Here is a 27,488-nt window from a genome sequence, read left to right as displayed (position 1 = left end):
GCCCCGTGTTGGGTTCTGTGCTGACAGCTCAGAGCCTGGAGCCTGCTTCAGATTCTGTGTCTTTCTCTCTCTGCCCTTTTCCTGCTTTCACTGTCTCTCTCTCTCTTTCTCTCTCAAAAATAAATGAGCAATTGAAAACAATTTTTAAAGAAAAACAAGCCACATTTTTAAAATGTGCAAGACAGATTTGGATACTTCACCTGAGAAGATCTATAGAGTAAATAAGCACATGAAAAGTTGCTCAACATCATTATTCATTAGGGAAATTCAAAGTAAGACTGCAATGTTAAACTGCTACATGCCTATCGAAATCACCACAATTAAAATGCCTAACCATACCAAGTGTTGGCGAGGATATCAAGACACTGAAACTCTCATACTTGGTTGTGGGAGCATAAAGTGGTACAGCTTAGAAGTTCTCCAGGGGCGCCTGGGTGGCTCATTCGGTTAAGCCTCCAACTTCGGCTCAGGTCAGATCTCATGTTGGTGGTTTCCAGCCCCACATCGGGCTCTGTGCTGACAGCTAGCTCAGAGCCTGGAGCCTGCTTCCGGTTCTGTGTCTCCTTCTCTCTCTGACCCTCCCCCTCTCATGCTCTGTCTCTTCTGTATCAAAAATAAATAAAACATTAAAAAAAAAAGTTCTCCGAAAAATTTTATGCACACTTGCATTGCATGTACACACACACACACACACACACGCACGCACACACACACACACACACTTTTCTCATGACCTAGCAATTCTACCTACAAGTAGTTTTATTCAAGAAATACAAATGTTATATCAACACAAAAACTTTTTAATAAGTCATTATAGCATCTTCACTTATCATAGATGAAAACGTAAAAAATGTCAATCACTGTGGTACAAATAAACAGACTGTAGCTATCCCAACAATGAAATACCACTGAGTAATGTACTCCTGATACATACCATATAGATGATCTCAAATACAGTAGAAGCCAAGAGAATACATACTATGTATGATTTCATTCATAAATTCTTGGATTTCTCCATTTTTTAAATTTTATTTATTTTGAGAGAAAGCATGAGCAGGGGAGGGGCAGAGAGAGAGGGAGAGAGAGAATCCCAAGCAGGCTCAGTGCTGTCATGACCTGAGCCAAATTCAAGAGTCAATGCTTAACTGACTGAGCCAGATGCCCCCATATGAAATTCTAAGAAAGAAAAACTAGGGGCACCTGGGTGGCTCAGTCAGTTAAGCATCTGACTCGGCTCGGGACATGATCTCACAGTTTGTGGGTTTAAGCCCAGTGACAGGCTCCATGCTGACAGCTCAGAGCCTGGAGCCTGCTCAGATTCTGTGTCTCCCTCTCTTCTCTCTCTCTCTGCTCCCCCAACTCAAAAATGAATAAATGTTAAAACATTAATAAAGAAAAACCAATCTGTAATGACAGAAAATAGGTCAGTGGTTGCCTGTGACCAGATGTGCTCACTGGGAGGATGGGCACTTGACTGAAAAGGGACACAATCAAATTTTGGGGGATATTGAAAATGATTGGTGTATAGATTTATCAAAATGTATTAAGATCTACAGTTAAACCTGGTACATTTTACTTAATATAAATGCCTTGTTAATGGTGATTTGGGCTGTAGTTAGTCTCCACAAAATATCCTGACCAGGGCAGTCGTTCAATAGCAAGATCTACATCATTTTCTATGCTCACTGTACCTCAATTTGTTCTTTACTTCAAAAAAAGAATTAACGGGTAGTAAAGGAAGGATAAAAAGAAACCTTCTAGAGATGTGCCAGCTTGCTTTCAAAACAATCATTTATATAACTGAGATTAAAATGTAACTGGCCTTTTCAGCCGAAGCCGATAAAGATCTGGGTTGCTGAAACTTGTTTTGCTGCTCTATAAAATAGCGGCAGTATCATTGGCACTTATTAGGCAAAATCGTGGCGCAACCTTCCTGTTTAAAGACTTGAGCAGAACAATTGCACTCTGAGCTGTAATGATGTGGTCGAGGGCAGAATAGGGTCTGTGGGTGCAAGAAGGCTTGTTGGGGGTTTATGCAACTGTTCCCATTTAGTAATGATGACCTTGAACCTGGCTTGTGCTTTCAAATCCTGTTTTAGTCCAGTTTATACCATTTTTTGCCTCCAGGAATGTAGCTACAGCTATGCTTTTGGCAAAAACAAGAGTGGAAATGAAGTCAAAAGATGTGGCTTTGATTCTTACTCTGCCTCTTTTTTAAACTATGTGATCTTAGACCAATAATTTAACTATCTGATCTTTATTTTCCTCATATGTAAAGTGGAGACCATTGTTTTTATCACATGAGTATTCTTAGTATTCTATTTTATAACATATTTGGGTACATGGGTGGCTCAGTTGGTTGAGCATCCGACTTCAGCTCAGGTCACGATCTCAGAGTTCATGGGTTCGAGCTCTGGGTTGGGCTTTGTGCTGATGGCTCAGAGCCTTGAGCCTGCTTTGGATTCTGTGTCGTCCTCTCTCTCTGCTCCTCCCCTGGTCACGCTCTCTTTCTCTCCTTCAAAAATAAACATTAAAAATAATTTAAACATATTTAAGTGAACTGAGTCATCCTAAGCTCCAAATAAATAATGGTTGAATAGGAAACCGGAGTCTTGGGGCAAAAAGCTACCACGTTGGAGGCCACGGAGAACTAATGCAGCGGATAATGGAGGATGGTGGAACCACTGACACAGTGCCCCGCGAAAATACAATTAACCGACTGTTACACTCCAGGGCAGGCTGGCCTTCAGAGTCAATGGAGAGAATCTTCACAAAGTCGGACAAATTGGAATGCCTGTTGAATGGGATTCAATGTTGGGCTCACTGAGGTTATCCTTTCCAGCTGAATATTTTCAAGCACCTCAGCTGAGCAATAATCTTAACCACAGGGAAGAAAAGGACTCCTTCGTAGACCTCTCTCCCCTAGAAAGAAAAAGAAAATACTAAAAAAAACCAAAAAAAACCCAAACAGAAACCAAAAAACACACCTTTCTCTGGAAAAATTGCCAGATAAAATAGCTCATTCAAATTGGGCGATATTCATGAGATAAACAGTCCAGACGGGCTTCCAATTCCAGAAAAGTCACTGTACAAATGCAAGTCTTCATACTTAAAATACCAATGCTCTGCTCTAAGGTCGAGGAAATCTCCTCTGCTCTAAGGAGATAAAGATAATATATTGGAGGTGAACTTGTATGTTTTACATGAAGCTACAGAATCCTCTGTGGCTATCTCCCAAGGAGTCCCTTTTAAAATCATTACTGGATTGCTTTGATGTGATCACACGGTCTCCATAAGATCACATCCTTGTAGTTCCCTAAGAAGGGCCAATGTCAAACAAACCAGTGCCTGAGTCATAGTAGACGTACACACCAAGGAGATAGTTAGACTGAGCCAGGAGGATTTTTGTCTAAAAAGCTCTTATTGCAAAGCCTTTCCAGGAAGTAACTTGTCAAGCACTAGGCCACATCCAGAATTAAATCCATTGCAAATCTCCAAAGTGAGTTTATGCAGAAGGGGCCAGATACCAATGCTATGGAATTATAGAAGCAAATTTTGGTTATAACATACAGGAAATTTGGAGATATATTTAATAATGCGCTAAATTTTGTTGTACACATGGACTATCTTCTCTATGCTCCGCCCTGCTCTTGGGAATAAATAGTCATTCAAAAGTACAGGTAAAAGTCTAATCATGTCTAGAGTTTTCTAAGGAGATCTCATATTTGTTCAAAATTGTTTCTCTGTGGCATTCCACTTCTCAAATGGTAAAATTACCATTTCTGTAAGTATATTTGTAGAAAAGTTTAATTCCTAGTGTTCCAAGGCCAAAGATAATAGCTAAGCTTTTTTATTTTTATATTTTTAATTTTTTTTATTATTTATTATTTTTATTTTATATTTTCTTGTCCTACAGAGAAATTTTATGAACAAAATGTTAAAGACAATAATCACCATTAGAGCCCAAAGCAGAAACTAGAAAAATGATTTTATTTTCATTAATGATATATTACAACATAATTTATCTTTATTGAGTAAAATACAAAATAAGCACTTATGAAATCTGTATAAAATAAGTCAAAGAAAAATTGCAACCAAATCTTTCTTTTTACCAGAAATGAAAATCATCCTTTTGTTAGGAAATAGAAAATGGAAAACGATGATTTTAAAAAGCCATTTTTCTCTTTTAAATTCTAGCAGTGACATGCAGTAACAGCATCAGTGAAAAACCAGGCTTCTCCATATCAAGTACTTCATGAGGCTATTGTTTTAGTGTTCTTTATATAGAATTTCTTATTCAGAATACAAAGAGCTTGGCATTATCACATATATTTTCTGACTTTCAGTTAGATTTTCCGGAATGGAAGATTTCCGTAAGGACTGACTAAACAATTGGGGGCACCTGGGTGACTCAGTTGGTTAAGTGTCCAACTCTTGATTTCAGCTCAGGCCACGATCTCAGGGTTCAGGAGTTTGAGCCTCACATCGGGCTCTACATTGAAGGATTGATGGTGCAGAGCCTGCTTGGGATTCTGTGTCTCCTGCTCTGTCCCCCTTACCACTTGTCGCTTGCTCTCTGTCTCTCTCTCTCAAAATAAATAAAACAAATTAAAAAATAAAAGAACTTAACAATTAATTAGTGCTTTTTATTTTTTCAATAACACAGAAAAGCCTGTAGATATACTCTTCTTTTTGCCCTAAGCATTTACTTCAAAAGGAGCTAACTTTAATAGAAAGAACATAAACTCTCAAATTTGTAAAGGGGTATTTATCACATTATACTCTGCTTTGTATCTTGGGTATGTTTCTGAGGAAATACAATGTTCCGGTATTTTAGAAATGAGAAAAAGCCCCTTTCCTGAAGAATCCACTTAGCTACTCCGAAAGCTGGGCTGGGGATGAAGGGTTTGGGGGCGGGATTTCGGGGGTGGGGAGGGCAATGGAGAGGACCCAAAGGAGCATGGACTCTACTGCCCTCTAGTGGGTGTAGACTCCAGAACATATTAAACTGTTTCATGGATTTCCTTTATTCTCTACCAGCTTTCTTTTCCTTTGAGAATTTAAACTAAATGGAAAGGTCTTTAATCAACTAACAAGACTTCCTGGAGTCTCAGGAGTGGCCATATTTTACTCCATCAGCCAGCATTATCATCCGGTCGTTTATTTTTTCGGGTCACTAAGAAAGCATACTAAACAGAATCAGCACTACAAAAGCATCCCTGGAAAGTGCTCCTCCCCCAAAACACCCCATTCAATAGCCTAGTTTCAGAACTGTATGCACATTTTCCCAAGTGCCTCCACTTCTCCTAACCACGTAACTTTCTTTTTACCCTCTGGAGCTCAGGAGTGAAGATAAATCTGGCCCAGTGGTGTCACTGTTGCACTGTCGGTGCACACCTGAACCCACATACTGAAATCTAAGTGGGGAGTCTCCTGAGTAAGCCATAGATTTTAATGTGGGTGCAACATTACTTCATCTTTTACATTTATCTATTGTGTCTCTAAACATCATAGGCTAATCCTTAATTTTTTATTAAGAAATTTTATTCCTAAATTTCCCCTTTAAATAGGACTTGCACTTTTTAGAAACTTACACTAAAACATCTTTATAGTGTTCATTGCTAATCTGTATTGATCAATTTCTAATGCACTTCTATGTACTGAGTGTACTTTGTAATCACATAGAGTCCAACTGACTCTATGCATAAATGTTTTTTAAGCTGCACAACGTATTAAATTACCACAAAATGGATCTATTTGATACTCTGATATTATAATCCCTATTGTAATAACACAGACATTTAATCAAGGTTATGTAGGGAATTTGTGCTGACAATAACCACAATAGTAATCAAAATATAATTTAGCTTAGTTTTGCTTTTGTGGAACTACCCCAAGACTTAGTAGTTGGTATGATAGGAAACCGATAGGGGCATTCGCCTTATGTTGTCATGGGAAGGGCAGGTGGCAGTTAAATTAACTCCAAATCACAGATACGGTTTAGGAAACCATTATCTTTATTTAATACTCGTTGAGTAAGTTATTCATGTACTTCTTCCTCATCTGTCAAAAAAAGAATAACTTCCTGTTGGAAATTTCTATGTATTGAGGACTACGAATTCCAGGGGTTTAATGTCCAAACCTTGAGGGGGACAGTCCAATATGTTAATGATAACAATCAGCTATTATTTATTCATCTTCTTTATCTCAACCTTAGATGTACAAGATAAACCAAGATACATCTGGCTCATTTTTCTTGAATTAAGCTAATATGGTAAGATACTATTATTAGAAATTATTTAAATGAACTCTCTAAAAAATTTTCATGTACTTGCATTAAGAGAGTCACTGACTGTCAGAAAACTTGGGAGTTTTAGTCCCAGTTTTACCATGGATTACTGGTAACTTTGAAGATCATTCATCTATAATATTAGTGGGTTGAATGACATTGTTTCCTAATTTAAAATCTTTAATCTTATTGAAAATTAGGAATCTCCAGGCATGTTATTTAGGATCACCTTTGAAATGACACTGTGCTAGGCCCTTGGATATGATCCATGTTTTGGCCAAATTTAACAAGCTGGAGAGATGGTAGATAATTGGAGTATGAAAATATACCCAAGCACAGGACCTTACCGAGTAAAAACGCTCAGCTTGCGAGCATATTTTACATTAAAGGACTGGACTGTATTCTACACCTAACCTTCCAATATCGGCTCAATTATTTTTGCTGCCACTTAGTGGTTATGCCGACAGCTCACCCAGCACGTCCCTCTGCAGCTCCATCCTTGTGCAGGTTAGACCATCCACAGAGGGTTTCCTTCGCACCACTCACAGCTCAGTTAATCCTCCAAAATAAAAACAACCCCTGTCCACTTCCTTTAGGGAAAAAAAAATTTCTCTCTCAAAAAGAAAGAAAAATGTATTAGGGCCTGTTACAACTCTGTGGATTAAAAAACTGAACCAGACCCAATCCTTCGGTCCGAAAGCTCAAAATCTGTCGGGGAGGAGAATATTTAGCTAAATAACTCTGACAAATAAAAGTCTAGTGTGGTAGAGGTGTACTCCCGAAAAAAGGCATTCCTTAGAACTTGAGGTTCACTAGGTATTTCTGGCCAAGTGGGTTTCGAAAATGGTATTCTACAGTCAGTGGCGATTTACATTATATTGCTATATTTGACATTCTGATAAATCTGACATGAAACAGATCTCTTTAACTGTGTTTAACCAATGTTCCAGCAATTTATTTTTGGACTGTGGATGATTTGTGAATATATCACATTTGAAAAACACTGTTCCAGAGATAAAATTTTATAAGCACAAGAAGAAAGATGAATTCTAATTAATAACAGCTACTATTTTCTGAGCGTTCATTATATTCTAGGTGTACCATCCAGGAGAAACCCTTTAACATATATTAGCCCATTAAACAGAAAACTTTGTGATAAATTTAAAAAATGAGCTAGATATTGAAGAATGAATAACCCAGGGACATGTTTGAGGATAAAATCATTCCAAAGAAAGGTAAGTGTAAATGGAAATATAAAGGCCAGCGTATGTCAAGCACATTTGGAAAATTATAAAGAGAGTAATAGTCCTAGGCATCCATCAGAAGAAATTTCAAGCGTTAGATGGGAAATCTGAGGCCAGGTTGTGGATGCTTCAAGCACTAAGCAAGGTGCAGACTTATTTTTCTAACCAGTGGAAAGCCTGAGACACATGTGTGCAGGAACTACTCCAAGTACGGCCAGGGATACATGCAGATCAAAGACAATAGACGCCACATACTTGAAAGTCAAAATCAGGAGTCATAAAAAAACAGTACTTTTTTCACTTCTAGAGCTCTTGCTCAGGCCCAGCGGTGTTCTTCAAAATCACCACAAAAGTGTTTTACTCTTCCTTCTCTTCACCGAAGCCTACTCTTCCTCAAACATCAGCATCTGACACATGCCAACACTACCTTTTCTAGGTAACTTATTTCAAATATTCACAGAATACAGCATTAGTAGTGTTGGGTGTTTTTTTTTTGTTGTTTTTTTTTTTGGTAAAAACTGCAAACATTTTAATCCATTTTGTGAGTTAAATATTTCAAAGTGATGGACCCCATCTTATAAAGCAGCAGAGAGGAGTGGCCGGGTAAATGGCAGTTCGATGGGCAGAATGATGGGCAATCCCTGCAAGTGCCAAAGGCAGGTTTGGGTCAGTGGATAAACATATGGCAACAGGACAATCTGGGATCCCAATCCAGATAAAGAGACAGCAGGAAACGCCAGACACTAAGATAAGCCGGAGGTGTATCTCTATCTATTCAAAGCATGACAATGCAGGGCAGGCCGTATTTGAAAATGGAAAGCATGTAGAATCTGGGCATTAGGGAAGACAGGGTATTCTGGACAGAAGTACCATCCCTACACAAAGAATTAACAAAGGCAAGCAGATGACTAGAAGAGACAAGAAAGACCAAAGGCAAGGACAAGATTAATAACAGATCTTAGATGTAAGAGATGTGGAAACTAAAGGAGGTATAGTTTTGAATTAAGGGAAGACTGGTAGCCAAGATAACCGTTTTGACCTGAAGACTGCAGAATGAAAGTGAACTCTTTTCTTTCTTGTCTCTGCTCAGGGCAACCTCTGGGGAACAGGGTGAGACCTCTGCCAGGGCCCAGGGGAGGAGGTCACTACTGAATTATCTTTGCAGCTCAAGGAAGGAAGATTCTTTCATAAACAAGCCAGTCTGGGTACAGAGTCTAAGCATTGGCTAGAGCAGAGGTAAAATATGTCCTAAGGTCCATCTTCAACCAGTACCTTCTTCATCCCCAACTCTTCCCAAATAAAATCGTGAAACAGCAGCCACTTGGGAGCTGGATTATGTCCTTTGTGCATAGGGACTCAGACGTTTGCATTGTGGGAAACAGAAGTGCCATAAGCCTTGCTGCCCTACCTCTTAGAGAACTTCCCACCTGGTAATGAAATATACTCATGTCCTTAATAAAAGGCAGGAAGAGGTTTTTTCTCTCCATGTCACCAAACTCCCCCAAGTCATCCAGTGCCTTCTCCTTCAGTTGGGGGACTTACCATGACTGATTCTGTCACACGGTGGGCTGTCCACAGGTGATGGGTGGGGCGAGAAAGAGGAAAGAGTAAGGGCATGGCTGGCCAACTGCATGTGAGCTGGCAGCCAGGGGTCATCCCTCAAGGACAATAGGGCATTTAGTCTCTGCCTCCAGCCTCCAGGTCCTTATGCTGGAGGATTCTTCCCCACCTCCCCACTTTGTCCCTTTATTCTATCCCCCTCACAAGCCTAATTCTGACGGAGCTTTACAGAGTAAAAAATTGTGCATTAGGCCCCCAGACATTTTCCGTTAACATTTCTGCTAAAAGCCACTCTGAGATTCTGCTTATATTTGAATGTGATCTGGGGAAGGGGAAAATGCCTTTTTGATTAGGAGAGAAAGAAAGAAAGAGAGAGAGAGGAAGCATGGAAAGGGGGAAAGGGGAGAAGAGATAAGCAATGTATAGAAGACACACTTATCTACAGTTCCAAATATAATCCCCCACACGCCTGTGCACTAGTCTCTACATAACTCACATATCCTTACCTACACAGTCTCTCAAACTTTTTATTTTTGCTTGCTATCACTTATTTATATGCTGAAACTAGGTAATAGGATTATTTTCACCAAGAAAAGTTGTCAGAGTTAGAGATTCAATGTATTTTCTAGGGGTTACTCTGTGCTGCCCTCCGTGACACTCAAGGAGTACATGGGATTCTGGGTCGCCCAGCGGCCCCAGGTCAACTCGTCCCGCCTGGCAGGCACACGGGGTCATTCTGGTTTGAAGGTGGAGGAAAGAAATGGGGCAGAACATAGTGTGCGGAAAGTATCAGAGAATGAGTAAGGGAGGCGATGTCAGTTTTAATCATTTCTTTGAGAGTTAAAAATTAAGAGAAGATGAAGGACAATGAAGAGTTTTAAGAAGATTTAATGAGTATAACATTTAAGATTTCATAAATGAAATAAATATTTAGACTCCCTTTAGTTTTATTACCCGGTTGCCAGATTGTGGCACTTCTTGGAATATGGCCCATCTATATGTAGTAAAATACATATAAATTAAATTGTGATTTATCTATTGATCATGCCTTTATGAAAATCCACTTTTGATTTCAAATCTACTATAAAATTTGTATTTGTAAATTTGAAGGGGGCCCACAAGAAAGCCAAAGACAATGGAAAGTTGATAAATAAGCTATGGGTAGAAAAGGCATAGTCTTCAGGGATGTTATGTTTAGTGATGGAAGACAAGGGGAAAATAAGGCTTCATGAAACTATTTAATTCAATTAACTCGCATGGATTTTGTTTGCTTTGTATTTGTGAAGAAGGGGTTGCAATTACCTCTTCTAGATGAAATGTTAGGAAAATTATGGGAATGAGCTGTGGTTTTCAGTCTTTGTGGTAAAACAATAGATTGGAACTGAAGTCTTCCCTTGACTATTACAATCAGATTGTCTCTTCCCCTTTGGCCTAGGGTTAGGCAATGAGCTCTCAATCCACTGGTCTTAACTAAGGTTCTTACTGCTGTGATCCTTCTTAACAGAAGGCTTGCCAGCATCGCCATCTTCCACTTCTACTGAGCCAAACCAAAGACCACACTCCTTCATTTTCAGGAACTTAAGTCCCACTTATAACTCTGAGAGAGGCAAGGCATCATTCTTCCTACAGTCCTAAACAAGAGCAATGATAATCATGTGGGCAGGAAGCATGTCAGTACTGCAAGGGGAATGCTACACTGAGGTGTGAAGAATGCATGAATATCCTTTACTAAAGGGCGAGCTGTTGAGTGTGGGGCGAAGGGAAGGCTGGGGATGATCCTACAGAGGATGTCTTTACAGTCACTGAGCCTCTCCCAATCATCTAGTTCCAAAAACATCCACTGTCTAGACACTTCATGCAGAACATAAGTAAGAAAATATTTCCTGGACTAAAGACTCTTCTGTGGTTTTCAGTCTTTGTGGTAAAGCAATGGATTATCAACTCTTACCTTATTTATCAAATATATAATCCAGTTTTTTGTTAGTATTTTATTTGATAATACCCCTAACCAAATCTATACTAAGAGAACAGTCTGGGAGACTGGGCCACTTAATTTAGTGATTTAATCCAAAAAACGAATTTCATCTGAAATATCTAGATTTTTGGCTTTACTTCATTTCTTCTTTCATGCCATCCGTCATGATGCTTCTCAGAGAACTTTGGATAGTTCACAGGCTGAAGGGCATGGTATCAAGCACCATTGGAATAGGCTATCCTGATTATCATTAATATTTCCTAAGATAAAAGTCAATAAGATTGAGAAGGACTAAGTGCTAATTTTAATAAAGATTTATTGTTTGTCCAGAAGATAGAGCACTCATTTTGATATGCTATATAAAGTGGGTTTGATTAAATGAGATACACCCATTTTCTTTTTTATGATAAAGACTACTTGGTGAACAACTGCAATTAGGAAGAATTCAAGTTCCAGGAAGGTTTAAACCATACTGCTTGCCTCTACCTAGATACCATCCTTTCCCCCTGGAGAGCATCCACTGGACTTAAGAGTTGGCAATGTCTGCAGAAATAAGCAGCAATGACAATCCGCCCTTCGTGCCCTTGACGGTGAGCTTTTTTTTCCTATTTCCTCAGAATGAAAAATAGCCATGACTTATCACCACTCTCTTAGTCTCAAAGTTAAACAAAATGTTTAAAAAGAAGGGAAAGAGAAGATGCGAATCAGTGATTTCCCCCATTGGTTTGTTTTTTCTTGATCTGAGTCTGTCCCAAAATGACTATATCATTCATTTATTTTTAGTCACTAACCACTTATGAAGCCCTTGGTAATTATATCCAATATGTGAGATTTTGTAAATTCATTTTGTCCTCAAATTCAAATTGGAATTGACTCTTCCCTTTTGTTTTCTATGGACTCTGAGAAAACCTCTATTTAACCTTCATATATAATGGTAGAAACTTTACCAGAATAGGCTTAGGGCTAGTAATCTTCCCTTTTCCTCTAAGTTTTTCTGTCTAAAAAATAAATAATATAATACAATATAATATAATATAATATACTTTTTCCTTTTTCCTCTCATCTTTCTTCTTTCTCTCCCTTACCCCTCTATTATTGCTAAGCAAAAATCCTGAACTAATATTATGTTCAGTGTAATAATAAAGCCCATAATGTAGATAAAATAAAACAACAAAGTACAATAATTTCCAATAAAACATGTATGTACAAGGTATAGTGAAGATAAAAACAGTGGAAATATCATACTTGAGAATGGATGTGGGTTTGTTCTTCAATGGATCTATCGTGAATATTTTTTAAAAATTATATATACTGCAAAATAAGAATTATATACCATCTTATACACTGGAAAAATGGGATATATGTGATTCATTAATAAATCACTGTATCAGTAGAGATGTTTCATTTCTAGGGCTATATAACAGAAAAATGAAGCAATATATAGACAGTATTGGTCAGTATGATAACTTTTAATCATAATAGCTCTTAGCAGAGAGAGAGAATCCCAATATTAATGTTAATATGTAACAATGAGCTATGCTTTAAAACTTTAAAAATGTTCACACTCGTTACATATTTTTGACTTTCAAAAACCTAGATAGAAGGTCTTATTCCCATGAAGACATACATTTAGAGAAACTAAGTATCGGGCCCTAGTAAAGATTTATGGATCCAATCCCTTTTTTTTTTTTTTTTTTTGCTCCTCTGAATTTTGGAACATTTTCCACAATCCCATTCAAATTCTTTAGTAACTAAATTTCCATTCTCTCCTGTATTCAGAGTCCCCATATGGAAACTCAAGTTACTTTTAATATCATTTTCTTTCTTTTCACGTGGAAGGTGAAAAATAGATAAGCTCTCTAGTACTAACATCATGGTAAGTATGTCACACAAAAATATGATGCATGGTCATAGAGGAAAGCACACTTTAGGGCTTGCCCTCACAACTGTATTTTTATTTATTTATTTGTTTATTTATTTATTTATTTATTTAAAAGTTTCTTTACTCATTTTGAGACAGAGAGCACATGAACCCATGCACATGTTGGGGAGGGGCAGAGAGAGAGAATCCCAAGCAGGCTCCACGTTACAGCACTAACTGGACTCTGGATTTCTAGACTTGGGAGTTAATTTGAGGTTCTAAATCACAGATAGTGAGATCATGAACTGAGCCAAAATCAAGAGTTGGCTGCTTAGCCAACTGAGCCACCTGCTGCTATCACAACTTCGCAGGGGCACACCTATCTACCAATGATCACTTCTAAACAGGTGGTTATAAACACTGTATTCTTTGGGATCTCCATTCTTTAAATGTTTAAGGGTGATTCTTGACTCTTTGTTAAGTGTCTAATATTTACATAATTGAAAAACATGGTTTCTTTTATAAAGATTCATAAACTATTTTATTAGCATGTGGAGATTCAGAATGCTTTAAAAGGAAGGAAGGAAGAAAGAGAAAGAGAGAGAGAGGAAGGAGAGGAAAAGAGAAGAGAAAAGAAAGGAAAAGAAAAGAAAAAAGAAAAGAAAAGCTTCTACTTTCCCAAACCTCATCTAAATCTTTAATGGTATAAACTTACATAGACCTTGAAGCTTATTTATTGCCAAATGTCATCATCACTTGGGAGAAGTTCTGTTTAAAAGAAAATCCCCCAGGGCACATGGGTGGCTCAGTGGGTTAAGCATCTGACTTTGGCTCAGGTCATGATCTCTGGCTTTGTGAGTTCGAGCCCTACGTTGGGCTCTGTGCTGACAGCTCAGAGCCTGGAGCCTGCTTCAGATTCTGTGTCTCCTTCTCTCTCTGCCCCTTCCCCACTCACACTCTGTCTCTCTAAAAAATGAATAAACATTAAAAAAAAAAGTAAATCTCCTTTCCTTGACTCCTTAGAAATTTAAAAATTAAAGAGTAAACAAAAATTTAACCATTAGGAGTACATGCAATTTCCACCTTACATTTCCCCAAGAGGTTTAGTATCAGTCACTTGAGAAATAGATTTAATATGAAAGAAAGGAATACCTGGCAGACATTCAGATCTCACCAACCTCCTCAAACTAGTTTTTTCTTTGTTCTCTCCCTTCTGAAAGGGGGCTGTACAAGAAAAGGAGGATGAACATAAAAGTCATCCCAATTTAACACAGAGGACTGAGGAAGAAAGATTATGTGAGTGATGAATATTGTACAATTTCTCATTTATTTTTTTATTTTTTAAATGTTCATTTTTTTGAGAGACAGAGAACAGAACATGAGTGGGGGAGAGGCAGACAGAGAAGGATACAGAATCCAAAGCAGGCTCCAGGCTCTGAACTATCAGCACAGAGCCCGACACAGGGCTTGAACCCCCTGACCACAAGATCATGACCTGAGCCAAAGTCGGACACTCAACTGACTGAACTGCCCAGGTGCTCCTCATTTATTTTTAAAAGTAGATACTTATGGATTAGGCCAGTGTAGTGGCTAGATTGATGATAAACAATCTCACTGGGTTTAAGTAATTCCCACGCCAAATACATCTTATTCAGAATATTAAGGAATGGCACATGTATTTCACCAACCAACAAGATTCTGCAGCTCTCAGTTCTCCTGGGATTGTTTTTGCTTTTGCTTCCCATTCAAGCAGAAATTATAAGGAAATTACTAGAATGAGAAAGTAAGGGGCACTTTACAAGGTTATTTTTAGAGTCAGAATATAAATTGACAGCATACTCCATATGGCCCCACAATTCTACTATGTGTATTGTCGTAGTCCTTGAGTTCGTGGACTTGAACATTTTTCAAGTGCCATCATGTGTAGACACTTCATCTATTTCATAGGAATAGAACTGTGGGGAAGATGTTATTATTCCCATTTTACAGTCAAGAAGGCAGAGGCTCAGAGAGGTCAGTTACCTGTCCTGTAGGAGCCAAGACAGGGTGTGAGCCCGGGGCTTGGGAGCTGAAGGCTCATGCTCTTTACACCCAATTTCAGAGAACTCTAGAATTCCTCCAGCATAAGACATTTATCACCTATGCCTTACATTCATGCAAGGCAGTCAAGGTGGGTGTGGAGACTTTGATGACTTGATTTCATAAATACCTATAACATACAGAAAGGAAACACAAGAAAAAAATCAACTACTGAAGAGAAGGAAACATAGCCAAGTCCTTAGCAATAAATGTAGATGGAGGGGGTGGGGTCATCCCCATTGTTATCTAAACATCACCAAAAATTACAAATACCGATTTTAAATGTACAATTCCTTTATTTACTAACCCTGAGGCTAAAAGATGAAGAAATTATATGCCAAGAAGCCCCCAGTCTTCTGTTCTATTCCCTGATTTTCTTAAAGGTGGGCCAGGGTCCTTTATCATGCAGTGAAAATCTGGTGTCAGGTCTCCTATTTTGGTGGAAACTATGTCTGAAGCAGGATAGAGCATCTTTTTATTTTTAAAATGTAACAAATATATACCTGATTATTGGAGAAATAATAGGTATATATACAAATTTCATAAAGGCGTTTAAAAAACCGCTGTGAAGCTAAAACTAGAAGATGCTGACTGCCCTTTTAACTGCATTGGTTTCCAGTGGCCACAAAAGCTCATGAGATTTCACATTCCTTAAATGCAGAGAACTCATAGTCTTTTTTTTTAATGTTTTTTATTTATTTTTGAGAGACAGATAGAGACAGCGCGAGCAGAGGAGGGTCAGAGGGAGAGAGAGATACAGAATCTGAAGTAGGCTCCAGGCTCTGAGGTAGCTGTCAGCACAGAGCCTGATGCGGGGCTTGAACCCGCGGACGCTTAACCAATTGAGCCACCCAGGCACCCCGACAACTCATAGTTAAGTTTTAAAAAGTTCAGGGGCACCTGGATGGCTCAGTCGGTTAAGCATACAACTTCAGCTCAGGTCATGATCTTGGGGGTCCTGGGTTCAAGCCCCGCATCAGGTTCTGTGCTGACAGCTCAGAGCCTGGAGCAGGTTTTACATGCTGTGTCTCCCTCTCTCTGCCCCTCCCCCACAAGTGCTCTGTCTCAAAAGTAAATAAATTATTAAAAAAAGAACATTCAGTGACACCTCTAAAATACCTGTAACAAACACATTGTCTATATAGTTCATTATGCGGACATATTTTCTAGAGTAGCTACTTAAAATACTGAACAAGTTTATAATTATCTAAGCAATGATTGGCCAATCAAGTAAACTTATTAAATATTCAATTAGTACATTAGTCTTTTTAACTAACATGTAGCCAGTAAAATGTAAACGTAAATTCAAGTCCTGCCTTACTGGTTTGAGAGCAGTTCTTTCTTATGGGACAACGATTTTATACTCAGAGAAAAGTAAAAGACCATGACTGTCAGTAAGGACTTATTTTTAAAATCAGGTAAATATTTAACTCATTTAACTTACAGAAGTTAAGTTGCATTTTTTTCCTTAAAAAATAAGTACGTTAGGTTGTGTTTTTAGGTATCGTGTTGCCTCACTCAAAACTTGTCTGGTGCCAGTGAAGGGACATATTTTACACTCAGTCGAGAGATTGTTATCAGTGCACTTAAAGGCAGCACAGTGCATAATTAGGTATGCCTGCCATCTGCGTAGCCCTCCAGGTGCAAGAGGCATTAGCTTTATTTAATATTACCACAGCATTAATTTTACTTCATTAATTTATGTCATTTGTCCTTTATTTCAACTCAGATTGCCAAAATAAAAGCATTGGGGGTGATGACTGACTGAATCCTGGTTTTAGAGCCTTATAAACAAAACTGTAACCTCATTAACAAGACCGCTTTTAAGAACAGGAACTGACTGGCTTGCTTTCACATTTTAAAAAAGGAGGCTATAGACAAAACATTCTTGAGTTTGGTATAATGGTTTTTCCAAAGAGGAAGTATATGGTGATATCAATGGTGTAGGTGGAACTGACAAGGCTCTAGAAAATACGGAAATCCATAATGAAAAACATGTTTTCTTTGAGTTCCTTTAAGCAAAGAGTATCCACTGAATTACTATTAACATTCTAACACTTGCCATTCTCCCTTTCTAGCAAAGTGAGCAGGCCTTCTGACCTTTGGCAGGCAAGAGGATTTTGACAGAATTTAATAATGTAGTTTTTGTTGTAGTTACTTTATATTAATGACAAATGATACTAGTTTTCCATTCAAAGAACTGAGATGTGGGGCGCCTGGGTGGCTCAGTTAACTGAGCATCCAAACCTTGGTTTTGGCTCTAGTCAGATCCCAGGGTTGTGGGATTCAGCCCTTCATTGGGCTCAGCAGAGTCTCTTTCTCTCCCTCTATCCCTATCTCACACAGTTTCTAAAAAATAAACAAATAAATAAATAAGTGCTGAGATAAATTTAAGTTAAAAATTAGTCTATATTTAAAGAAAAATATTTAGTAATTACCAGTAGAGTTATATGAGGATATAGAAAACATAGGTTGTATAACAACTGAAACTTCAGTGTAAGTTGATTTGCACCCAACTTTAGAAAACAAGATGACACAAAAATGAAAACTGAAGGCTATTTAAGAAAGCTTTTACATTTATATTACTCTGTGTCTACCAGGATACAACACACATGTACAACTATTACCCTTTCTTGAGAGATTATCCCATACAGAGTATGAATGCTTTATATACAGTTATCTCCTTGGATTTTCCAAAGCAAGGTCAGTCTTGTTCCTTTGGGTTAATGAAATTTAGGGGAGTGGAGGTTTGACTGTCAAATACTTCAAGGTAGACTCAGGTTAAAAAAAATCATAATTTCTAATATATCAATAAGAAAAGAAATGAGAGAAAAAGTGTGTTTCCCAAGCGTAAGTGTGCTTGTTTCTGAAAATATGTCCACAAGTCAGGAGGAGGAGGGTGGGAGGGAGGAGAAGGGATCATAAAGTATTCCCAAAGGACACACCCTTTGAAAAAATGACCAGTGTCAAATGAACTAGTTGAAGCTCCTCCCACAAGCCTCCTAAAGTAGTCTTTCAATGGTAGTACTTTTAGAAACTTCTAGAAACATTTTTAGTGAGAAAATTCTGAGATCATTACCAGAGGTTTGTCTCCTTTCCGACAGAATTCTTTCTAAGGGCCTTCTATTGAACTTTCAGTACTTCACCAGTAAGTACAATTCTTAGACAACGTAATTTCTTCTAATTTACATCAAAATAAACACTGTGGAGTACCCACCTGTATTTTGACAGGGAAAAACAACAGCAAGGTCAAGTATACAAAAGTCAATTTTAAAACATTTGCTCTGCCTAGTTTTCATGCTCTTTCATTTAGAAAATTTCTTGCTGCTGATCATGTTCCCCCGCTCCTGCGTAACAGAGTAATCCCACCTTAGAAATAGCTCTCTTTAGAAAGGGGCAAAGTTGAACATTAATTTCCTGTAGACAAAACTGAGGAACATCTTTGCACAAATCAAATACATTCCAGAAGACTTGTCACTGACATGAAACAACACACCAGGGCTGCCGAAAGCAAGGGATGATGGTTCTGACATTCCCACACCTACACCAAAAAAAGGGGGGGGGGCTATTTACTCCTGTCTCCCTGAAGGCATCCTTTCAACTCTACTCACTGGCCTGAGATATGAAGAAAGGCACTAAGTCACCACATGGCACTCTCAGACAACCGGCTCCCTGACCAGATTGAAGGCAACCTCCTACAGTACACGTCAGAGCAAGGAAGGCTTCCTTTGCTTCACCGAACTGATCAAAATTCCCTCCAAGATTCCCAGAAACAAAACAAGAACTTGTCTTATGTTTCAAGAATTGTAATGTTTTCATGCTTCCAACTTCATCACTGTTTCTGATGTGTGGGGCCTACTGACTTAATACATACACCACATTGCTACTCCCGCAGTTACAAACCCGTTGGGTGCCCAAACTAAACACATCATCATAATCATTTTTGTCATGATTACAGTATTGTTATCATCATCATTACCATCCTTTCGGAGGAATCACAAAGAACACCAGAAATGGGTAGTATTCTCCAGTGCAACTTAATCACACGAGCGATTATATTGCACTTACACTGGTGGCAATCCAGGGTCTTGAGTGTACATAGTATAAACACTGTTACATTCAAGTCCTCAAACTCTTTGCTCACTTTGTTCCTTTACCACAAAGAAATAGTGGCTCTTATATTCACAGAAAATAATAATAGAGGAAGCATAAGCCTTTGTCACTTCTCTCTAATGCTGATGAATCTATATTCCTCTTAATCTCTCTTCCTCCTCTGTGCTGACTCTGTGTTAATTAGTAGCAATTTCAGGAGGGGTTCTTTTCCTCAGTGTTTTTCATATCCCCACAATGGTACCCACTGTTTATTTTTTTAATATTTTATTTATTTTTGAGAGAGAGAGTGCATACAAGTAGGGGAGGGGCAGAGAGAGTGGGGGGACAGAGGATCCCACGTGCTTGCACTGACAGGGGTGAACTTGATGTGGGGCTCAAACTCAGAAGCCAAACCGTGAGATCATGACCTAAGGCAAAGTCAGAAGCTCAACCAACTGAGCCACCCAGGTACCCTCCACTATTTCTTTTTTTGCATCTAGTAGGAATGCTTGCAACCAGCTAAGTAAAAAATTTTAATAGTATGAAATGAGTCAGGGTCTATAACTTAATCATGTGCATGCTCAACCAAAATGCACAGTGCATCTCGTTAGCAGGTACAATGAGAGTAGCTGTGAATGTAAAAACACTGAAACACTGATATTAGTGCTCCAGGGTCTCCATAACAAGGTACCACAAATTGGGTGGATTGTAACAACAGATATTTATTCTTTCATAGATCTGGAGGCAAGAAGTCTGAAATCAGGTGTCGGCAGGGCCCACTTCTCTCTGAAGACCCTAGGGCAACATCCTTCCTTGCCTCTTCCAGCTTCTGGTAGACCACAAGGTGTCTCTGGTTTGTTTCTTGTCCCATCCTTACATGGCCTTCTTCCCCGATGTCTGTGTGTCTCTCTATGACATTAAGAATTTAGGGCTCACTGTAATTCAGAATGATCTCAACTAACTGTATCTGCAAAGACCCTATTTCCAAATGAGATCACATTATGGGGTTCCCTGTAGCTATGAATTGTGGGGAGACACAACTCAGGCAAGTAGAGACACTAACCAGGGACTCCTCTCCTTGGGGTACGCCACGTATTTACTCAAATGTTAATGTGCCTCGTTTAGCCGCTTGCCTAGTCTGCCATGAGATGTCGGAGAACACCTCCTGAATGGCTGCAGGTGTGTGGTTTTGTCCATTCTGTATAAGAATCATGGGATTCTTCTATGTTAGCACGAGATGCAAGCTTTGAGATATGATAACCCATCATTTTACAGATGAGGTGAGTCAGACACAATGCACACGTTCATTAGCTAATTAGGGACAGAACTAGCAGAACAAACGTTCCCCAATTCCTTCCTCAGTGTTCAAATCTGACTTTTCATGTCGATTAACATAAGAAACTTTCATTATGACTTTTCCCATCTGAACTCACTTTAGCTTTTGACTACCCCCAAGGACAATTTCTAATATTCCTCCATTAATACAGCATCTCAGAAAGGCATATAGATGCAGGACACTTCTCTTTCTACAAAAAGTGTTTATCCTCTACCGCTCTGGGAGTCTATGGACCTTCAGTATAGGTAAAAATTCTAGATGTAAAAAACATAGAGCTTTTTCATAATGATGTTGTCCAAACTTCCTCTGACTGTAACTATGGACACCATATGTTCAGTTAGACAGGATAAAAACCAATTTTAAATTGTCAATCTTGAACAATATAATGAAGCTTTTTCCCAGTAAGAAGAACAGACAAAAAATACGCCTGTTTCTTTATTCGTGCACCAAGAAACTTATTTATTCACTCCAATTCTGCATTTACACAAAAGTGCTGTAATAAAATATCTGTACACTACTTCTGTTACAAATATAGATAATATTTAAAGTGACTTCATATATTCTAATGTAGGAGTTTCACGCTCTAAAATGGGAATGAACACATGATAATTCCTCACCAGTTGTCTCAATAAACAGCTCCATCTGTTTCTCTTAGTCTTAAACTATTGTATTATAAGATGTTAATATAAGGCAATGAAATGAAGTTATGTTAATTCCCTTAATTTTTCTATCAATTTACTAATGGCATGCAACCAAAATAATTACTAACACATTGCTTTTTTCTCTGTCATTAAGATTAATAGTAACTGAAAACCAATTGCACAGCACGCTAACACATTTTCAGTGTTGCATCAGTTAAAACCAGCATTAAAGATTCTAAGAGACTTCTGTGTTCTTCCATGGTTAACTTGGCCAAGTTCTAGAAATATTCAAGTCAACAGTGGGTGGCACCACCATTGTGCTTACAGAAACATGAAAATATTTTATAACAGGTCAAAAATAAAAATGAACATTGAGATTTGCATCAAATATTTTCTTTAAAAACTCAGGGACACTGCTTCGTATAACTGCTAACGACTCAATCTTAGAAACCCATTTTAGGAAAATATATATATATGTGTTTGAAAGGTAAGGAGATGCAATTTTTCTACAATATTCAAATATTTTAAATACTGAGGGTATTTTTAAAGATTTTCAATAGAGAACGTTGTTTCATTTTCTTTTTCACTTAGAAATGGGGAGAGGAGTTGAACTGACAAAATGAGGCATTTTTTATAAAACTTGAGATTTTCTTCTCTACTTTATTTTTCATTCTTACCCTAATTTATTAAAGCCATTTCTCTTAGGTTAGCTTTACAAATTTTTTTTTCTCTACTAACCAGTTCAGCATGTCGTATTTTCTGCACATGTGAGGACAAACTGTCAGACATCTTTACAAAGAAAGGCTGGGTTCACCTATGCACATAGTCTTTCTGTTTAAGTTTATGTTCACAAAATCCAAGGAGAAAGGAAAAATGATGCTAGGTGGTAAGAAAATCATTTCCACACGAGAAAAACAAACTTAAATGGTACCTCCCCCACCCAGAGTTTTGAAGAGCCTGCTGAAGACAGCCGGGGAGAGGTGTCTGCAAGACCAATTCCATTCTCTCCACGGTGTGGGATGTGAGCGAGGGGTTGAGTTGGCTCAACTCTTCAGTAGCTTCAGGAGAGAACCATCAGAGTGACTGTTCCTTTTGTCCGCTTAAGGATGGCAACAGCTTCTTCATGGGTCACCCCTTCCAGACTTTGCCCGTTGACGGCAATGATCTGATCACCTCTTTTGAGACGCCCATCTTCCGACGCTGCTCCCTGCAATTATAAAGTAGTCTTGTTTGCTCTTCCAAAAAGGCTGCCTCGCAGCTACACAACGGAAAGAAGATCTAAACAAGAATGTAAATTGCTCTGCATGTGCATACACATTGCTCTCGAAACTCCACGGATGCTCCCCAGCCATTAAGCAATGATGAACATACATAAATGAGGTCTTGCTCCTGCATGGTTTTAGCACTGAGATTCCAATTTTAGAGAGAATTTAGCAGTCAACAGAGTAGTTGGATGGGTTTTGGCTGTTCAGCATGGCAGTTGGTGGAAACTCAAATAAATAAAAAGAATATTCGGGAATTTGCCTAGCAGGAATGATTTCATAGAATCCAGGAGTTTTTACTCCTGTCAGGAAGGCCTACAGCAGATGACAAAGGATTAGACAGGAACAAAAGCAGCTTTACAGAACAAGGGCACCAGGCCACGGAGCCCAAAGGTCTGCAGGGGAAGGAAGTCCACATGCATGTTGACCAGGGCAAGGCAGGATGCAAGTCCTGCTAATTCTAAATTAGGAATTCTTTCTGTGGCTTTGAATAGGCCACTCAAGCCACTGGCTCTTTTGCTTCCCGAGGGTATGCGCAGCCTTCATTTTTCTTACGGCCTTAAATGATTAAGATGAAACACAGACATTGCTGTTTGAAAAAGAATCCCATCTTAAGGCATGCTTATAGTAGGCAATTATGCAATTAAATATAAGATTAAAAATATGGAAAAGTTAATGAGGAATCCATAATGATGAAATTCTTAAAATATGTTCTAACTAGCATGCCTTAAATAAATTGTTCCCAGGCTGAGGAAAAGGACTGCATGAGTCTTCTATTCACTGACAAATGCTGTTTGTATTTTTGGACATTCCAATGGCTTTTCAAAAAAAAAATCTCGTAAATTAAGCCTATAACTAGGTTGCTGTAGATACAGCACTTTAAACTGGTTAAAAATAATAATTCTTCTTCAAAATAATGGAATAAAACCTCAACACGTAGGCACTTTCAAGGACCACAGGGCTATGCTAAAGCCCTGTGTCAAACTGTTCAATAGGCTGGCCATAAGAATTGCCCTTTGCACTGTAAAATCTTGAGATTCCAGATTTTCTCATGTTGGAAATTATGTCCAATTTTGTAGCTCCTGAAAAAAATGTCTTAACAACATATTACATAATTACTAATAATTATATTGGTTTGAATTATTTTAATAGCACCAATGTAGTGATAAACTTATTCTTATCATAAACACCCTTAAATCAGAACATTTACTGTATCAATACAACTATATACATTTTTTTAAGAAACTGAATCCTCTGACTGCAAATAGCTCACTTACTGTAGGCGAGAGAGCTTCTGGATGCTCCGCAATATTTTTTTAGTTATTTTTCTGTTTTATTCAATGAAATTAAACTACAAAATAAATGCCCAGTTAGATATTATTGAATCTGTGTATCTATTTTATGTACTTTTATGTGTCTATTTAGTATTTCACACAAAAAAATGCAAAGAAAAATAAATGGCAGCACTCTACAGCATATATATTTAAAATGTCCCACTTTCAAAAGACATTCACTGACAACCTGTTTTCAAAGGATAAAAAAATCAGGCCTTACTGTCTAACTAAAATTCATTAATATTTTTATTCATATTGTCAAGAGTCCCCATGGAATTTCAATTCGAGCCTCTTTTCCTTTAAACATAACTAAGCCTCAAATTGGACAAAAATATTTAATGACCTGTTCCTGAAGGGAGTTCCAAAAGAAAATGATCAACTGTTAACCATTTGGCGTTACCTCAGGCCATAAACTAATAAGCCAGCTGCTGACCACTATTAATGCACGGTTAGGGGAAGAGGCGGGTGGCACTCGCAAGCTTACCTTCGCAAACACTGTTTTAACATAAATGGGTAGGTCTCCGTGAGGGCTGCCGTAGCCTCCTACTATGCTGAAGCCTAAGCCATCTGGTCCTCGGTCTAGGGTGATAGATTTACACTGAGGAGGCCTACAGCAAACAGAAGGGAAAAACGGGTTTTCTGATTTTTAAAATCCAATCTGTAAGTTATGGATTATTTGACATCTACCTAGACCTAGTAAAGTTCTCTGTGCTCCTGACAATGTGTATATTACAGGTATTTTGGCGATGCTTAAACCGACAGTGCATGCTGTGCTGAGTATTTTAAATGTACATAATCCGCCAAAATCCTACTTAACGCACCCTAATTCTATTACTCATTTACAGTTCCTTTACACTACCTTGTTCATGACATGATCTCACTGCATGCATGCACATTCGTTTCTCCCATCTATTTAAAGGGAGAGGCTAAAGTTCAGAGGACTATTGTGGAAAAGGCATAAACATCAGTATTTTAATACTAAATTAATTGATAAATTAATAAAATTATTTAAAAGAATTTAATCTGCTCCTCTCTTCCCCTCTTTTAAATTTTTTTCTTTAATGTTTATTTATTTATGAGACAGGGACAGAACACAAGCAGGGATCGGGCAGAGAGAGAGGAAGGCACAGAATCGGAAGCAGGCTCCAGGCCTCGAGCTGTCAGCACAGAGCCCCACACAGGGCTCGAACTCACAAGCTGGGAGACCATGACCTGAATTGAAGCTGGATGCTCACCTGACAAAGCCACCCAGGCACTGCTCTTCCCCTCTTTATGTTCTAATTCTCTTGTACCACATGTTGGAAAAACCATGAATTTTTTAAATCAAAATGATTTATTAAATGAGTTGGCAATACTGGAATTGAAAAGGGACAGCTTTGATCTCTTCCATGTCACACAGGGGTAGTGGCATCAAGATTAAAATGTCCCCCCAAAACTCAGGGCAGTGGCATGCTAGCGATCTATGCTTGATGAACTGAACCCACACCATAATTACCTGACAGCTTAGAAACACTTGGTTTTTGTATTCCATACCTCATCTCCTAGTGTTTCACCTTGAGGTGAGTGGTAGGGACATGGAAACTGTAACATGAGCTCACCCTAAATCATCCTGAAATATACTGCTTGACGTGAGCCCCGTGAAGGAGAGACTGGAACTGGCAGGCTCCTGCTGATGACTCGTGACCACGCTCACATCTCCTCCAGCAACTACCTGCACACAGGAGACACAGAGACAGAACCCCATGCTCAGGTGACCAGGGACACGTCAGATCAGTGATTCTTCCTCAAAAAACAGCATTTGGATTAAGACATATACCTTAGTGTCCACTGAATAATTTGTTACCTTCATATACAACCAAAGAAAGAAATTTCACAAGGTCCAAAGGCCTCGAGCTGACAGTAAAAATTCAATTCTACAAAGTTCTTCGATGCTTTTCAAAGGTGGTCTCATATGCAGTTCTTTGTTAAAGACCTTTAGAATACAAAGCCACTCACACACTTAAAATTCTAGCAATTAGCTGCTTACCGCTAAGGCCTTCTATCTATCTCTTAAGATATAAAGTAGAAAGCAATAAACGCATCAGGATAAAATGTTTCTCCCATTCTTCCTTGGAACTCTGATGTAATTATCTGTGTTCAAGGAAAGTATTAAATACAATAGTATCGGGAGATTTAAGCACTTTTACTGCTTTAATGTTAAAGCTCATGTGTCAGGCGAACTGCATCGTGAAGAGTGGTAGAGATGCCAACTCTTACCTGCATTTCAATGGAACCAGAGGCATTTTTCAGTAAGTTAACTGCTTGGGTGTGAGTCATCCCCTCAGTGGATGTGCCACAGATAGTGACAATCCTGTCCCCAACCTGCAAGGGAGAAAAGAATACAGCCTTCTGCTAAGGCGGCCATACAGAATGGGACCCTGAGACCTAAACTGTCATTTCCTTCTCTGCCTTGAACAGCACATACACAGTGCTCTTGGCAACTGAAATACAATCTAGGGAACCATGCATTTCAAGAAGTAGTGATGATAAAAAGAAGCTGTACACAATGACTGAGTTCTATAGTCTCTGGGGGAAGGGGGAAACTCACAAATCCCTTCTCTTCATTTCTCCTGGGAGGCACTGCTTCCTATTAAAGAATAAAATATCTGGTATCACGAAAACCATATTTCTTTGGACATTATTATTATACACATTAGTTGTGTCTCTAAGTCAGGGGTTGGTAAACAGTGGCCCATAGGTCACGTGTGGCCCGCTGCTTCTTGTGGTAGACAAAGTACGGATGGAAGACAGCCACACTTACTCAGCTGCTTGCACAGGACAGAGATGAGTGGCTGCAACAGAGAGCATGTGTCCCACAAAGACAAAAGTATTCACTGTGGGCCCTGCACAGGAAAGTTTTCTGCCGTGTGCAACAATCAATTTTTAAGTGTCAGTCATAAACTTAGATATCAAAAGAGACTGAGTCATTTCTAGTTTAGAGACTATTTAAACTAACGTGGCCTATGTTTAGAGACCCTTTTTGACACAGGAGGCCAAACAGATTCTACTTTATAGAGACTTTAATGGAATATTCCCATGACTTTAGGGCTGGACATTTGGCGTTAATTTCATCCTACTGTTCTATATTAGCATAATCCCTCAACATTGAAGCAAGTTTTGTACAGTTTAACAACGCAGGTCACATTTGTAGTAAACTTCTGCAAACTGCAACCTACATGATAGTTTTCAATTTAATAAAGTTAAATTGGCATTTCAGCCAGTGACGTGTGTAAGGAAAAACTTTACTTCATACTGGTGTTCTGAAAACACTTGGTTTTCTTTTAACTTCTTTTTTTAATAGTTTATTGTCAAATTGGTTTCCATATAACACTCAGTACTCTTCCCCACAAGTGCCCTCCTCCATTACCAGCCCCCTTCCCCCCCCCCCCCACTCAGCCCTTGGTTCCTTTTCAGCATTCAAACAGTCTCTCATGATTTGCATCCCTCTCTCTCCCCAACTCTCTTTCCCCCTTCCCCTCCCTATGGTCCTGTTAGGTTTCTCCTGTTAGACCTATGAATGCAAACATATGGTATCTATCCTTCTCTGCCTGACTTATTTCGCTTAGCATGACACCCTCGAGGTCCATCCACTTTGCTACAAATGGCCATATTTCATTCCTTCTCATTGCCATGTAGTACTCCATTGTATATATGCCACATCTCCTTGATCCACTCATCAGGTGATGGACATTTAGGCTCTTTGGCTATTGCAGAAAGTGCTGCTATGAACATTGGGGTACATGTGCTCCTATGCATCAGCATTTCTGTATCTCTTG

The 27,488-nt window shown here is 38.7% G+C and overlaps 1 protein-coding gene across 12 annotated transcripts in view; it reads right to left on the bottom strand.

Moving 5' to 3' along the window:
• Positions 1-20,858: 20,858 nt before the first annotated feature.
• Positions 20,859-27,488, bottom strand: part of MPDZ (multiple PDZ domain crumbs cell polarity complex component) — a 146,547-nt gene continuing 139,917 nt past the window's right edge. For 8 of the 12 annotated variants that reach the window (XM_029920276.1, XM_029920271.1, XM_029920274.1 and 5 more), the window contains 5 exons: positions 26,261-26,299; positions 25,930-26,034; positions 25,272-25,384; positions 24,158-24,281; positions 20,859-22,284 (listed from right to left, as the gene is read on the bottom strand). In XM_029920276.1, coding sequence (XP_029776136.1) covers positions 22,138-22,284; positions 24,158-24,281; positions 25,272-25,384; positions 25,930-26,034; positions 26,261-26,299 — 528 coding nt within the window. In that variant the 3' untranslated portion in view covers positions 20,859-22,137. The remainder of the gene's footprint in view (positions 22,285-24,157; positions 24,282-25,271; positions 25,385-25,929; positions 26,035-26,260; positions 26,300-27,488) is intronic. The other 4 variants (XM_029920278.1, XM_029920273.1, XM_029920277.1 and 1 more) reach the window with 1 other exon arrangement.

The sequence above is a fragment of the Suricata suricatta genome, chromosome 13, assembly GCF_006229205.1.
Source record: "Suricata suricatta isolate VVHF042 chromosome 13, meerkat_22Aug2017_6uvM2_HiC, whole genome shotgun sequence".
NCBI lineage: Eukaryota > Metazoa > Chordata > Mammalia > Carnivora > Herpestidae > Suricata > Suricata suricatta.
The sequence above is the reverse complement of the archived record's forward strand: the minus strand, read 5'-3'. Positions and strand labels throughout refer to the sequence as shown.